At 35.1% G+C, this 16,935-nt stretch overlaps 1 protein-coding gene across 1 annotated transcript in view; it reads left to right on the forward strand.

Moving 5' to 3' along the window:
* TBC1D23 (TBC1 domain family member 23) overlaps positions 1-16,935 on the forward strand; it is an 81,354-nt gene that overhangs the window by 22,430 nt on the left and 41,989 nt on the right. The window contains 7 exon segments of the mRNA XM_045286145.1: positions 4,603-4,728; positions 6,119-6,224; positions 7,783-7,987; positions 11,811-11,934; positions 14,861-14,985; positions 15,079-15,125; positions 16,428-16,531. Of these exon segments, the coding sequence (XP_045142080.1) occupies positions 4,603-4,728; positions 6,119-6,224; positions 7,783-7,987; positions 11,811-11,934; positions 14,861-14,985; positions 15,079-15,125; positions 16,428-16,531 (837 nt within the window).

The raw sequence follows: 16,935 nt of genomic DNA on the forward strand, positions 1-16,935 counted from the left end.
TCGCACAAGCTGGTGTGCTTCTTCCATGTGGGCTTTGTTGCTTCTGAGCTAGATGGCCGCTTGTTTACCTTCAAGCCTTTAAGACCCCAGGTACTATATCTTTTGATAGCCAGTTACCATCAGCTTTCTTCACCACATTTGCTTATGCACCCGCTTTTTCTTCAGTGATTGTGTGGGGAAGGTGAGCATCATGAAATGCCAGTTTAATAGAACAAATTATTCTTGCATTGAGGGAGTACTTGAGTGGATGCCCAATGTCCATCTGCTACCTCAATACTAAATCTATACATATATGCACATAGATCTATTTCCACATCCTCATATATAAATATATTTGATATGTACATGCCTTTATTTAGATCTCTATAAATACCCTTTGCCTCCTACCTTTTTCTTCTATTTTCTTCTACTTTCCTTTTATCCCACTATCATGCTCAGCCTTCATTTGGGTTACAGTAAGTCCTCTCAGTTACATTATCCTTGGTCACGTCCTACCAGGCCTCCTACACCCTCCTTACCACCGATTTGGATCACTTGTTCTCTTGTCCCTGGGTTTAACACCACTTCCTTTCCCCCTACCTCCCCCTCTCCCATGACCCCCAGAATTGTCATTCTCGTTGTTTTCTCCTCCAGATTGTTCATCCAGCCTGTCTTAACTTAGACAGCCCTGCACAGATAATAACATGCACAAAAACAAGACAGAGCAAAACCAAGCAACAAAAGAAAACAAAACACCACCACCATCACCAACAAGCCAATGACAAAAACAAAACAAAACACAACAAGAAAGGAAAGCTTGTAGTTAGTTCAAGGACTGTTTGTTGGCCTTTATGGGTGTTTTCCAGTCAAGTCTGTTGGGGCGCCACGCCCTGGTCCCAAAGTCTATTTTTGGTATTCCCTGGGGACTTCGTTGCTCTGTTCCCCTTGCTGTTCTGTTCTGCGCCCTTAGTGTTTTGCCTCGATGTGGTGGGATCAGATCGGGCGGAATTCCCACACTGTCTCCAGTGTTGTCCCCTCTAGGGCTATGGGTCAGTGAGGGATGTCATGTCTCATAGTGGGGCCGGCCATATGATAACATTATTCTTAATGATTTGTGTTTGTCTCGAATGCCTTTTACTACTTAAAAGTGTAGCATTTTCTTGTCTCTTGGTTAATGCTGCTGGACTATGTTTGTGGCTGCCACAATGGGGGGGGGCATCCAAGAATTTAGTAGCGGCTGTATCAACAGATACATGCTTGTACATAATTAAGATTTTAAAAGTTCTTGACGAATGGGCCTTTTGCCCCCAAGTATTGTCTGGAAGAATTAACATTTGACAAAATTATTTGAAAGAGAAACCAAGCGTTTTTCACTGAAAAATAGGGGGGAAATCTGGTTCTTAATTTACTTGATAAAGGAATATTTTCCCCTCTTAAATTGTGTTTTTTTGTGCCTTTCATTTACACATTTAATCATAAAACATGATGTATAGTCACCAACATTTGCGTTAACGTTGTTGTTGATTCATGATCACAAATAATCCTTCTAATTTTAACAAACTGTCTTGTATATTTTGGCCTGAATGGAGTAACTTCTTAGCAAATACAGGCTTGAACTGTATGTCATCAGAAGACTTAAATCTCTTCTTCCCTTCCCCTTTCATCTCTTTAATGCTCATAAGAGTATAGCAAAAGAACAAAATGTATGTGTAGTTCCTAGTTAACTTCTTTTTCATATTAACTTTAAGAAACTTTTAAAATGTGATCAGTGCTTTTATGTTTGATGTAGTCCTGAGTAGTTACCATTTAATGCAATGAAAGCCTTTCCTTAAGAGGAAAAAGTTCTCGGTATCCTGTAAGTAGGAGAAATTTATTTTACTTACTACATTATTTAGAGAATCAGGGACTGGAGTAAGTTGTTTCCTTCAAAATCACAGTGACAAGAATCCTGGTATCCTGATTCCTAGTGGGATACTCTGGTTTCTGTCGTAAATTTTAAACTAATGTTTCAAAGTATTTGAAATAATTTTTCAAATTGTCTGGGTTAGAAGATTTTCTTATTTGTAAAGAACATTTATTTTTAGTATGCTAAAATTACAAACAATGAACGAATGAAACTTCAGCTTTTGAAGATTCTTAATAAACAAGTTATTATCTGGTTAAGCAACAATTCATACCTCATAAGAGTTTTTTTTTATGATTTACTTGTACTTTACTTGATGTTATAATATCATTTTGACTATTTACTGTAAGCCAGGTATCCCTGGAAAACTCTCAAACTCATGCCATCAAGTTGATTAGGAGGAATTCAATGTGTAACTGCTATACCACAGGGCTCCAGGTATCACTGTGGGGAATATAACCAGTATTAACTTATTGTTAGTCCCAGGCTGTGGTTCTTTGAATTCTTTGTTGAATTGTTTGGTATCTTCTTATTGTTTATAGTCTAACATGATGTAAATGGTTTTCAACATTTTTGTATTTTTGTTTTTGCTTGTTCATATCAGGGTTTATCTCGGATGTGTTATATCATTGGGGTCATCCTCTTGAATTTTTGTTATATGTTTTTTTCTTTCTAAGTGTATGAAACCCAGAATTGATGAACCTATAGGGACAGCAAGTAGAATAAGGGTTTCCGGGGTGGGGGTGTGTGTGGGTACAGTGGTGGTGGAGGGATGTAAAAGGGAACTGATACTAAGGAGTTCTGTAAGGAAAATAATGTCTTGAAATTGATTGTGGTAGCAATTGTACAATACTGCTTGATGTGATTGAACTATTAAATGTTATGATACCTGTATTAGCTCGCAATAGAATGGCTTTTGGGGGGGAAAAGGACTTCGATTTTAAAAAAAGAACTCAAAGACAGTGTTTTGAATAGTTCCCAGCACATAGTTAATATTGTTTATATGAAGTGTTATTGCTATTACTCTGACTTCAAAATGCTATAGCCTGCTTGCTTCTGTCTTCTCTTTAATTTAAAATGTTCTAATTTTGGCAAAAGAAGCCCTGCTGGTGTAGTGGATTACATGTTGGACTGTCAACCACAAGGGTCAGGAGTTCACAAGCACCAGTAGCTCTGAGGGAGAACTATGAAGCTTTCTGCTCCCACAAAGATTTACAGCCAAGGAAACCCACAGGGGTGGTTTTACTCTGCCTACCTGGTCACTCTGAGTTAGAGTTTACTAGATGGCAGTGAAGTTGGCTTTTTGTTTTGAATCTTGGAAAACAACTGACTGAACTTGTTAGAATAAAATGGACTATATGCTAATTCAAGAAACCTTCACCCCTCAAGAAAACAAAATACGAGGGCTACCCCAAGAAAACTGGGATTGCGCTGGGTGGAGCAGAGCTATCGTAGTTCTAGGCATTTTCCCACGAGGCCAGCATCAAGCAACCCGCTCTGAGTTAATGCATCAGGTGGCGTCACCTTGGAAGGTTCTCTCTGGTTACAGTGATTTTTTTCATGAAAACCCTTTGGCTTGAACCTCTTTTTGTGAGGAGCAATTTAAAAGAACAGCATGCAGCTGTGAAATTTGTTTCCTGCTCTGGAAAAGTGCTGCAGAAACTGTCGTTATGTTGGACATAGCTTACAAGGACAGCACTCTTGGGAAAACTCATGGTTTTCTCATTTCAAAAAAAGTGAAATGTTGATTGATGACAAACCTTTTTCTGGACATCTGTTTCAACTTCCTGAATGGATAAAAATGTCGACTCCTAGTGCATTTGGAGTTCATTCCACCTGGTCGCCTTGTTAATCAAGCTTTCTATTTAGAGATTCTGAAAAGATAAATAACAGTGTGTGACAATAACAGGCCTGATTTGTGGCAGACGGGACTAGTTTTGCCACCAGGACAGTGGACCTGCTCATGCAGCCATCTCAGTACACCAGTTTTAGACAAAAAACGGCATGCCCCGCGCACCTGACTCATCAGACCTCACTCCGTGAGATATCATTTTGTTTCCGTGAATGCAGAGGGACATGAAAGGACAGCGATTTGATGAGTAGAAGAGGTGAAGAAAAAAACAAGGGAGGTGCTGTCAGCCATCCAAACAGATGAGTTTGAAAAATGTTTCCAAGAATGGATTCACAATCTTGACCAATGTATTAAGCGTAATGCAGAGTACTTGAAAGTGATAACGTTGTTTTTGAAAAATTAAAATACATAGCTTTGAGAAAATGTTTTTGTTTTGGAACTATATGTGACCTCCTCCCTGGGGGACGGACAACAAAAAAGTGGGTGAAGGGAGACGTCGGGCAGGGCAAGATATGACAAAATAATAATTTATAAATTATCAAGGGCTCATGAGGGAGGGGGAAAATGAGGACCTAATGCAGGGGGCTTAAGTGGAGAGGAAATGTTTTGAGAATGATGAGGGCAATGAATGTACAAATGCACTTTACACAATTGATGTGTGTATGGATTGTGATAAGAGTTGTATGAGCCCCTAATAAAATGATTTTAAAAAATTTTTGTTTTTTGGAGGTTGCCTCCTTGTACATGATGATGTGTGTGCCTTGACAATACGTGTCGGCTACTAAGAACTTTTTTTTAAGGTCCCCTAACAGACTGTGTAGATGAATGCTAACTAAGAAAAAAATGTGACGTTTACTATAATAAATAGGACTTGTATTTCAGGGACAAAGACCTTGAAGAAGCTTTGGAAGCAGGAGGTTGTGATCTTGCAACTCTGAGAAATATAATTCAAGGGAGACCACTGCCCACTGATCTGAGGGCTAAAGTTTGGAAGGTAACGAGAACCTAAAATGAATAAGATCTAATAAATTATATTAAAAAGGAAGTTTCATTTCACACTAGTATAGTATTCTGTATCTACAGAATTTGTCAAACTAAGCAGGTCACAAAAATGTATGTTTTTGTCGTGTTTGATATCTTTCATTGCTATTGAAAATTATGTTTATGAAGATGGCTTAATGATATAGGAAAATATAACCTATGAATAAAATAAAATATACAATCAAATTATCATACATTTTTTAAAAAGTGGAATACTTTAAGTTTCAAGGTTATAGGTGGTTTTTCTTTCCTCATTTCTTAAATTTTAAATCTTTTTCTCCTATCATAAATACATATCTTTTAAAAATTATTAAACACAAAGGATAAAAGAAAAGTCATTTATCTAATCTTGGAAATCAAGTAGAACAGTAGTAATGTATTGACATATCTGTTTTACATTTTCTTTCTTTGCACTACATATGTAGCAGAAATGGGATTATTACTGGACAACACTTTATAACTTTATAAACTTTCTCATGTAGAATGTAAAGCACATACAAATGTAAAACAGTGTAATGACCCTGTTACCCATCATCCAGCTTTACCAAATATTTTGACCAATGTTCTTCGCTACTCCATACACTGGATTATTTTAAAGCAAATTTCTGGTAACATGTTTTCTCTGATATACTGTGGTGTGAACATGTAGAAAGTAGGTGGGGTGAGAGGAACACCCTATAATAACTATGGTATTATTAAATATTTATAAGGAATTAGCAATAACCCTTAATATTAAAAGATTTCCTCAATTATCTAATAAATATATTTTTACAGGTAATTTAAATCAGAATTTTAGATGGCCCACACACTGCATTTAGTTGATGTGTCCCTTCAAGATTCGGGGAATCATTATGGTGTTCTTTATATGTTTAAAAAAGAATTATACATAGAATACCACTTTCCCAATTCATTTAGGTGTTTTCTATATATTTTTTAATTGTACATTGTATAGCTAGGTTTTCCCTTTGTTAATACCACATATTGTTTATATATATTTAAAGAAAACCAAGATTATGCCTGTTTGAAATACATTTGTATATTTTGTGCAATCCACTCTGTTAACCTGTTCAGAAGCAATAAAACTGATGTAAAAGGGTTTAAAGTAATTTTGTTGGTTCATTGTGATGTGATTAAGAGTGCAGATTGTGGTGGAAGATAGATACCGTATATACTCAAGTAAAAGCTGGCCCGAATATCAGCCGAGGCACCTAATTTTACCACAAAAACTGCATTAAAAATGTGCTGAAAAGCCCGGCTTATACAGGAGTATGTATGGTATGTTACTTTCTAGTCTTTGAATGAGTAATAAAATATGAAGATAATTACTTTGTGTATTCTTCCAGATTGCTCTCAATGTTGCAGGAAAAGGTGATAGTTTGGCATCATGGGATGGTATTTTAGATCTGCCCGAACAAAACAATCTTCATGATGATTGCCAAGAGCTTATTGGTAAGTTTAGTATTGTTTCAAGTGATACAAAATTTTGAAACATTAAGTTTTGAGTCAGGGAATTAACAGCTATCTGATTATAACTTGCAATAATACGTTGAATTATAAAGAATTTATGAGTAGTTTCAAGAATTTGCTTTTGAAATTATTTTCACATTATGGATTGTGATGAGTTGTATGAGCCCCTAATAAAACGATAAAAAAATTATTAAAATGCAAAAATAAATCGATTAACATCTTTAAAAATTATTTTGACTTGTCTACTAACTAAGAAAACCTAGTTTTTACTCTGTTTCTTTTGTATTATATCCAATTCTTCGTGTACAGTTTTTTTAAACTTAAGAGTTTTGTGACAATATTAAATTTGTTTTTTTGTATAATTAAAGAGCTGTATATTTTAAAAAGGACAGTGACCAAAAAGTTTTATCTGGAAATAATAGGTTGTTATTTGCTGTATTGTTGTAAATCACAGGTGAATAGTTTCCAATAACTTTACAAGGGCCAAGCCAATTCACAACATTGATTAAACTAATTTATGTATTTCTGTTTAGTTCATATACTAACCATTGGTTTGAATTTTTTTCTTTACACCATATTTTAGTTAAACTATTGGTTAAAGAGTCTTCCGTGTATTAGCTCTAGAAGAAGTATTATTGCCATTGTGGGGAAAGGAAAGGGAATTTGGTGACAAAAATGGATCTCTTTCCCTCCCCTTGCCAAAGGTTTGGCGGCAGCTACCCAGCATGACATAGAGGATAACCTTGCTTAGAAAACGTGTTTTGCTTTCCTGCAATGTGGGTTGTGCTTATTGTTTCCTACCTTTATTTCAGACTGGGTGTTCTAATGTTTCACGTATATGCAAGTCAAGCATTACTAAATGAAATTCTAAACCAGTGGTTCTCAACTTTCCTAATGCCGTGACTCGTTAATACAGTTCCTAATGTTGTGGTGACCCCCGACCATAAAATTATTTTCGTTGCTACTTCATAACTAATTTTGCTACTGTTATGAATTGTAATGTAAATATCTGATATGCAGGATATATTTTCATTGTTACAAAGTGGAGATAATTAAAGCATAGTGATTAATCACAAAACAATATATATTGTAAAGTATTTATTTGTTTTCCAATGGTCTTAGGCAACTCCTGTGAAAGGGTTGTTCGAGCCCCCAGGTTGAGAACTGCTGTTCTAAACATAAGTATTGACTATCCAGGGATTGTCTTTCCCTTTCTCTTCTCTCTTGGGGTAAATAAGAAAATATAGACTTAAGTGAAACTAATTCTTCATTTTCTTAAACAATTCTCTTGCTTTAAAATTAAAACAAGAACATTCTATTGAGTTTGAAGGGGGTTTTCCCCTTGGATTTTGGATCTGTAGGTCCAGTGATTATTGAAATGAATGTAAGGAAAATGTGTTTTCATGTAGCTTTAATTTCCCATTGTCATGCTCTAGATACGCTATCATAGTATTGCATATTTGTAAACGAGTGTTATATGCCCAATACCTAAACCTCTAAAAGGCACTTGCTAACTTTTATTTTGACACTTGTTTTCCAGACCAGCTTTCAGTGCCAGAGGAGAAGTCAGCAGCATTACTGTTGGATATTGAATCTGTAATTACCTTTTATTGTAAATCACGCAACATTAAATATAATACATCCCTTAGCTGGATACATCTGCTCAAACCCTTGGTGCATCTTCAACTGCCGCGCAGTGATTTGTACAACTGCTTTTATGCTATCATGAATAAGTACATTCCAAGGTAAAATATGATTTAGTTATTAACAGTTTTTAAAGGAGAATAAGGTATAGTTTGCTCTGACTAAAGTTTTTAGGTTTGGTTTGGTGGTAGCGTTCAAATAATTATTAATATCGGACTTTATTTTTGTGGCTTTAGGCATTTTAAAAGTTTGTGTTTTTTTTTAGTTAAGAATGTATACTTTTAGGACTTATATATCTAGCATGACTTACAGTTTATTTAGTGTCCCTATTTCATTTATTTTTTATCTATAAAGTAAAAACATCACAATATGTAAGTGAAGATTCTAAAATTGGATTGCTACTTTATGCAAGGTGGTGGGGTTACAGCTTAGAATATAGTCTTAGTACTTGCAAGCATTGTCAAATATGTGTAAGTGTAATCTTAGGAAGGTGACCTATAGAATTCTGTGGGAATGTATACAATGGGGGGCCTGGTGTACTCTGCATGTCAGGGATAACTTCCTTGAGCAAATAACGTTTAGCTTTGAGCCCAAAGGTCTAGGTGGTTGTAGTAACAATAAGGACAGGGCCAATCATGATACTAGCATTGTTACAGTTCCCAGTGCTATGGTTCAGATAGTAAGAATTTTAGTGCTAAAGAGAATTTTAGATATAATCTAGGCCATGTGAAAATCATTGGGAGAACTTTTAAAAGTCCAGATCCCTGTTTGTGCACCTAAAGAGATTTAAGTTAGAATTGCTTGGCAATGGGACGCAGATTTCCATGTTTATGTAGAAGTTCCCAGTTAAGATGTGCAATTAGGGTAAAGTGCTCTTTTGGACCTTGATAGTTAAATGACTACCATTTGTTATTACTTTCTGTATAACAATACACTACATTAAAATAAACCAAACCCACTGCCATCAAGCCAGTTCTGAGACTTTAAATATTTGTGGGAGCAGGCAACCTCATTTTTGGTTAATTTTTATAAGATATATGTAACTTAATTTTTATAAGATATATTTACAAATAGAGAAACTCAGTCAAGGAAGATTAAGTGTGTCTAGGATTATGGCCCTGGCATGTGACTAAGTGAGGATTTGAGCCTAAGTTTAGATGAACACGTCTGTTTTACTGATGTGACTTTCCACTTGGGTTGCTTGTTAGAATCAACTGAAGAATGTATAGTTATATATTCTTCCTTTTTCTATTTGTAACAGCTTTATGAGGATGTAATTTACATGTCCTAAAATTCATCATTTTATTGTATGCAATTCAGTGGTCTTTAGTTTATTCAGAGTTGGACAAACATCACCACATCTACTTTAGAAGATTTTTATCTCCCAAAAAGAAACACCATACCCATTAGCTGTCACTCCCATTTCTGCCCAACATTTCCAGCTTTAAAACCATAAAAACCTAACCATCACTATCAAGTGGAGGCAACCACTAATCTACTTTCCGTTTCTATGCATTTATTTATCCTGGATGTTTCCTGTAAATGGAATCAAATATGTGATCTTTCATGCTTGTGTTATTTTACTGATTATGTTTTTAAAGTTCATCCCATATTGTAGCATGTATCAATATTTCATTTTTTATTTCTGAAAAATAGCATTTTATGGCTGTATCATATTTTATGTATCCATTCTTAAATTGATGGGTAATTAGGGTTTTTTATTAAAAATAATGCTGTTATGAGTATTTGTGTTCAAGTTTTGACATGGACGTTTATTTTCATTTCTCTGGGGTATATATTTAGGAGTGGAATAGAATTGCTGGATTGTATCATAGTTCTGTTTACTTTTCCACAGTGACTGCACCATTTTACATTCCTGTTAACCGTGTACCAGGAACCAAATTTCTCCATACCTTCATTTAATATTCACTTTTTTTATTATAGCCATCCTGGTGGGTATGAAGTGGACCTGGGTGGCATAGTAGTTACATATTGGGCTGCTAACTGCAAGGTTAACAGTTTGAAACCACCATCCTTTCCATGAGAGAAAGACATGCTTTCTACTCCCGTAAAGAGTTAGTCTTCAAAATTCACAAGGGCTGTTCTACCCTGTCCTATAGTGTCTCTATGAGTTGGCATTGACTGGATGGAATGAGTTTGGTTTGAGTGTAGTCGGTGTGAAATGATAACTCAATGTATTTATGTTTGCTTTGCTAGAGCATGTACTCCTGTCAAAATATCACTTATAGAAATACAGAATATGTTATGCCCAGTTTCTATGTACAGATCTTAACTTCACTTCCTAGTACTGTGATTTTGGGTGAGCTACTTGACCTCAGTTAGACTTCAATTTTTTCACCTGTTCTGTAAAATGGAGATAAAGTAATATCTGTTTTATAAAGCTAGAGTAACTTTACTAAGTGCCAGGCACATGGTATTCCCAAAGTGCAGATAGGGATTTTTATTGTAATGACTTGTACTTTGAGCTGTTGTAATTTTTTGCTGATTCATTAGACACATTGTTGCCTCATTCCCTTTTGACTAGTAGAATGCATCTCAGTACAGATGCTGATTGTGATAGTTTATAATTATGAATGAGTAAATCCTAGTCCAAATGAAGATTAAGTTAGTTGTCACCTTGTTCATATTTTAACACTACATTGTAACTATCCAAATTTTCTGATGATAAGTTTACAGTATTGATTTTTTTTAAAAATGCAGTGCTTAAAAAGTTAACTATTATTTCCTGATATTCAATGAGATTATCGCCACCAAAAATCTCATATCTTTTAAGAGATTCTTTTTCCGTAAAGTAACTCAGTTAAGATTTCAGGCATTGCAAAAATGGACACAATAAAATGAATAAATGTGAATCCAATGGTACCTAACAGGTCCTATAAGCACAAAACGTTTTCAAAACTGCTGCTGATGTGGGATTTAAAAGATAAGGCTTTCGGAGTTCAAGGTTGCAGATTGAGTGGGAAGGAGGAAACAGCTGGCTTTCTGAAGGCTGTGACTAGACTTGATCCAATGCATTGCCCTCCCATGAGTCAGGTGCTTCGGTACCTGGGTGTGGGGCCTGAGTGTGTCTTCTGTGACCCTGGGGAGAGGAATCTTCATTAAAGCTGGGTAGCCAGAAGTACTCTATGGTAACTAGAAACTGCAGCGAATCCACGACCTAGTTTGCATACGGAGGCCTTTTATAATTCTCCTCTCTTGCAGTGAAATGTGATGTTTGTTTAAAACAGGTATTGTGATAACAAAAATGGTGGACTAAATATTTGGTGCTTTTTACTTTAGAACAGTGTTCACAGTCAACTTTCCCATTTTACTCTCACAATAACCATTGGAAACACGATAGTAACTGCAAAGTTTGCCATTGGTGGATGAGCGCAGTTTTTGGCACCTCCTGGAATTCATCCTGAGCTTTTATATCCAGGCCATCTGCCAGCTTCTGAGGCTCTGCAGTGACTCTTCTAAAGGTTCACTTGTAGCATTTCAGCCTTGAAGTACATTCCTAATTGACTACATTGACTCTGTAGCTAACCTGAAACCTTCCTAGGGGTTGCCTCTTATTTTGCAGGAAAGAAAACTAATTTTTAAAACTCAAGATTTCCCAAATTTCAAAATTCCCAAATTGCCTGAGTGAGTGCTCTTGCTGTTGTCAGTAGTTCATGTCACCTTTCTTGATTGAGTGCTGCTTAACCTGTAGGGAATCCCCCAAAGTTGCAGATCTGTTTTTCCTTAAACTTTCAGGTATATTAAAGATCATCTTGCCAGATTGTATCAAATAGGCTTGCTGAGACTTGTGGTTTTGAAGTGTTCAGGGGGTGGGGCGAGGAGGTGGGTATTGCCAGAGTTGGTTACTGATGTAATAATTTCTAACAGATTAAAGCAAAACTCATCGCTTTTCTTGTCTTCCAGGGATTGTTCCCTGAAGGGGAGACCATTTCATCTCTTCCGATTACTCATCCAGTACCATGAGCCTGAACTTTGCTCTTTTCTTGATACAAAGAAAATTACTCCAGACTCCTATGCACTCAACTGGGTAATAAAGTGAAAGTAGGAACATTTAATGAAAAATAGATTTCTAGAACATTATAGTTAAATGTGTCCCCCTCCCCCAGGAAGAAAAAGATATTACTAAATTATAGATCATTACTACTTAAATTAAAGGTATATAATTACTCATTTTTAAATACCTTTTTTTTGCTGTTCATTTAATCTAAAGATAGTGTTAATATGAAAGTTAGCATTCTCCTGTTTTAGATAGTACATATCTATATGTATGTATACATATTTATATGGAAATGTGTAGATGTATGTACTTGTGTGGGTATATAGAAATCAGTTCAATTTAAAACTGGTTGGTCATGGTATGAATAATTGGCATATACTAATGTGGAAAATCAGTTAAGACTGTACAAATCATTAAAATTATAAAGTATACTCACTGCTTTATCATTTATACTTGAATTTACTTATATTATTGGGAGCTCTTACAGATAGAACATTGCATAGCTCAGTCACATCAAGTAGCATTGTACAGTTGCCACCACAGTCAGTTTCAAAACAGTGTTATTTCTTCTTGAACTTATACTTGAATTTTAAATGGGAAGTATTATTATTTAGGTCAATGCTTCTCAAACCTTTGGCCTCAAGACCCTGTCTCTCAAACCAAAACTCAATGCCAGTAAGTCAATTCCAACTCATAGTGACGCTGTAGGACAGGGTAGAACTGCCCTTGTGGGTGTCTGAGACTGTAAGTCGTTAGGGGAGTAAAAAGCCTCACTTTTCTCCCATGGAGCAGCTGGTAGTTTTAAACTGCTAACCTTACTGTTAGCAGCGTAACACATAATTACTACACCACCAGGGCTCTCTTCGGGACCCCTTACACTCTTAAAAATGAATGAAGATTCATTGTTTATGTGGGCTATATTGATGTTTACGGAAAAAACCAAAAAATTTTCAAATATTAAAAAATAGCTGTAAATGTGTTGTGTTATTAGACAACTATTTTTAGAAAATAACCATAGCTCCCTCCCACCTTAGCAAAACTGGTAGCATTCTTTCAGATTTGTATAAATCGAGGCGCTGATATCAAGGGCTGAAGTAGAAATCAAATGTTTTGAGAATGATGATGGCAACAAATGCACAGATGTTCTTGACACAATGGATGGATGTCTGGATTATAATGAGTTGTACGAGCCACAATAAAATGATTTAAAAACAAAAACAAACAAAAAATTATTTGTATAAATCTTTAACTTTAGGCTTATCAAAGACAGATGGATTCTTATATCTACTTTATTCAGCTTATATTATATACATAATGTAGTCCTTGGGAATGTTTTCGTGTTCACTTGTGAAAAAGAAATGAAAAGAACAAGTAAAATATAAGTATTGTTTTGGCATCACAAGCAACCCTCCTCCCCATAAAAACTTGGGGACTTTCTGGAGTACTCCGAGCACACTTTTGAGAACTGCTCTTCTGGATGAACTTGAAGATGGTTTTAAAATAATGATTAGGTGCTGGAAGAAGATATATTAAAAAATTAATCTCATCCCTTAGTTATCTATCACCTGATTTTTCTTTAGAAAGAATTCCATTTCTGCCACTTATTGACTGATTTAAGACCAATAAGTTGATGGCCTTGGATGGGCTCCGTTCCCCAACTTCTTGTTTGCAGCAGAACCTGTTAATTGTGTGCATCACCCACAGATTCCAAAAATTATTTTTGCTACCAGTATTGTCTGACAAGTGAATTTAAAAAAAACATTTTTTTTCAAACCATGAACTAAACCATTGAAATGACTTCTAAACCTAGTGAACTGTAACAGTAATGCAGTAATAACTTCAGTTAAGTGAGTTTTTAAAAGAATGCCTATATGTTATGATATTAGTATATGTATCTTTCCATCTTTATCTGTAATAGTAATTTTCAAATCAAACAAAACCCTACCAGTTTTTTTTAAAACCCTAACGCTAAATACAATGGTGATAATATGGGTATAGAGTCACAGACCTTTTTTTGATTCTAGTGCTGTTACTTACTAATTCTGTGACCTTGGGAAAGTTATCTTATCCAAGTCTATTTCCTCACCTGTAAAGTCACGAGGAAAATATGTGTTTTGCAGGCCTATTATGAGAATCAAAGTAAGAGATAATAAGAGATAATGTGATCCTGCTTTAACAGCTAAGACAAAATATGCATGAAAAGCATGTTTTCTCATTAATTCTCTTTAATCATTAAAATTGTTTTAAATTTAAATCTCTAGACAGCAATGTCTCTGTGTCTAATGAAAGGTGAATGACCTAATAATGATCTGAATTCATTTTATGTAAACACAATTGAACTCTAAATAAACTTAAATATCAACAATTCCTTTATTTGAAATGTGGAAACCACAGAGCTCCTGAAATTCAATGAGGGATATGAATGCTGTCTGTGTATATTCCAAATAGTGTACAAATAAGCTTTGGGAACAATTTACATACATGTTTTTAGTCATTCAAATTTAAAAAGCCCTCTTAATTTAAATTACCATGTTTGATCTTCATAATTTCCCTGTAAGTTGAGTATTCTTCTATTATTAAAAATAAATATGCTGTTTACCCTTTATAAGGTTCTATGCTGTTTATTTTTCTATGGCAAATATGTGCTAATTACATTAAATATTTTAGGTTAAGCATATCTCTTCATAGCAATGATAGAAGATGAGTAGTAGTAGTAGTTTTTTTAAATTAACGAAGTAGAAATGGATTGTAAAGAGGTTAAGTGGCAGGTCCCAAATTGCATGGCTAATAAGGGTCTGCATTTGTCCATATTTGCCTTTGGATTACATACACTAAAATTAAGGTACACCTTACATTTCAGGTGAAGGCAATTTGATGTAATGCTACTTAAGTATTTGCTTTAATATTTTAAAAATACCAAATGATTTATAGCTCTTATTTCACTTCCTAATTGCAGCTTGGAAGCCTTTTTGCTTGTTACTGTTCCACTGAAGTCACCCAAGCAATTTGGGATGGATATCTACAGCATGCAGATCCATTTTTTATTTATTTCTTAATGTTAATAATCCTTGTTAATTCAAAGTGAGTATTAAGATGGTTAGATTTCTCTCTCCTTTCTTTTCTCAGGATTATTTCTTAATATTTAATGCAAATCTATTTCATTCCCGTTTACAGAGAATTTATTTTAGTGCAAGAGTCAGACAGTAAAGAAGACATTATCCGTAAGTATCATTTACTGTAGAGGGAACATTGTAAATCACTTAATCTCTAAGGCTTTAGTTTCCGCATTCATAAAGTTTATAAATTTAGTCTAGGAGAGCTCTGAGATTCTACTCAACTCTAAAATTTTATAAAAACTCTATAGAGTTTTTAGGCCTTTTATCCCTGAATTTATCATCTCCCTTCATTTCTTTTATTTTTTTCACTCTTCCATTTCTTTCCATATTTATTTCTTTGATTTCAGTGTTCAAGTAGAAATCTCTCTTCTTCCTCTCTCTCGCCCTTCCTTAATTTACTTCCCATACTCAGTGATATGAGGGAGCTGCAAGGCATTTGCAGGAAAATGGAATTGAAAAATAATGGAATTTTTTCACGAACTTTTTGAAGCCTCTTTGTATGTTAGCACCATTGTACACCCTTCATCATCAGGCTTTACAGTGAAGCTATCGGCAGATTTGAACTATGATGTTGGCAAAGAATATTGAAACTTATTATGGACTGCAGAAACAACAAACAGATCTTTCTTGAAAGAAGTACAGTCAAAATGTTCCTAGAGGCAAGGAGGGTAAAACTTTGTCTCGCATACTTTGGACATGTTATAAGGAGACACCAGTCCTTGGAGAACACCATGCTTGGTAAAGTGGAGAGGCAGTGAAAAAGAGAAAGCCCCTCAATGAAATAGATTGACATAGTGGCTGCAGTAATGGACTCAAACAATACTAATGATTGTGAGGGTGGCGCAGGACCAACCCGGGTTTCATTTTGTTCTCCGTAGTGTTGCTGTAAGTCGGTACCGACTTATTGGCACCTAACAACAACAGTATTGTAAAGCCCTGGTCCTCTGAGTTCTCTTCACTCTAACCCCTCCACAGAGACAGTAACTCTACATTGCCTGGTGCTTTGTACTTTAGGCAATAATAATGTGTTTATTTTGCTGTGTTGTAATTATTTTTACGTTTCTGACGGAAGACAGCGTTTTTGATGTCAGGAACTCTTTCATGGTTTTTTTGGTTTTTTTTTGATTCCTAGGGAATCAATCCCTTAACGTGTATTGAATAAATAAACCAGAGTATACCAACTAAGGCAAATGGATTTGATTTGACTTGATTACCTAACATTGTTATTCCCTAATAGCTTAATTCCATTAACAATTCCAACTCTTATAAGGCAATCTCCTTCTCACCTAAGCAGATTTAGAAGTTATGGTGAAAATTTTTCAGCTTTGTTCATAAAAGATACTAATTAGTATATTCTCTAATGGCAGTTTTTAAGATGTTGTATTATATCTCATAATTGTATTTCAGAGTTCTTGGAAAAGACGCCATCCAGTTTGAATCTAGAAGATATAGAGGACCTTTTCTCTCTGGCTCAGTATTATTGCAGTAAAACACCAGCTTCTTTTAGGAAGGTATAAGATAAGACATAAGATGAGTGTTTCACATTTTGTGCATTGTTTTCTTCTTTACTTTGTACTCATTTTAAATACTTTTGTCATTCTTTTCTGTCTTTGATGTGTTGAAGTTTTGTGTAATTTTTTTTGCCAATGTCCGGGTCCTCCAGCAAAGGAGTAAATAGATTTAAAAAGATAGACAGTAAATATGCTAGAAACCACCTCGCCTTTAATCTGAACATTCGTTACTTATTATCCTAGGAAAATTATGAAATATTTCCCAAATTAGTATTTTTTGGCATTAAGGAATTACATTACAAAAAAGATGTATAGTAATGCCTCCTTTCTCTAGTTGTCAGCCTTGTACAACTTTAATTATGCAGAGCTGTCATACCAATAAAAAGGGTCAGCAAGCAGGCCTG

This window comes from Echinops telfairi, unplaced genomic scaffold, assembly GCF_000313985.2.
Source record: "Echinops telfairi isolate 266 unplaced genomic scaffold, ASM31398v2 ScPeMD7_6;HRSCAF=24_0, whole genome shotgun sequence".
NCBI classification, from domain to species: domain Eukaryota; kingdom Metazoa; phylum Chordata; class Mammalia; order Afrosoricida; family Tenrecidae; genus Echinops; species Echinops telfairi.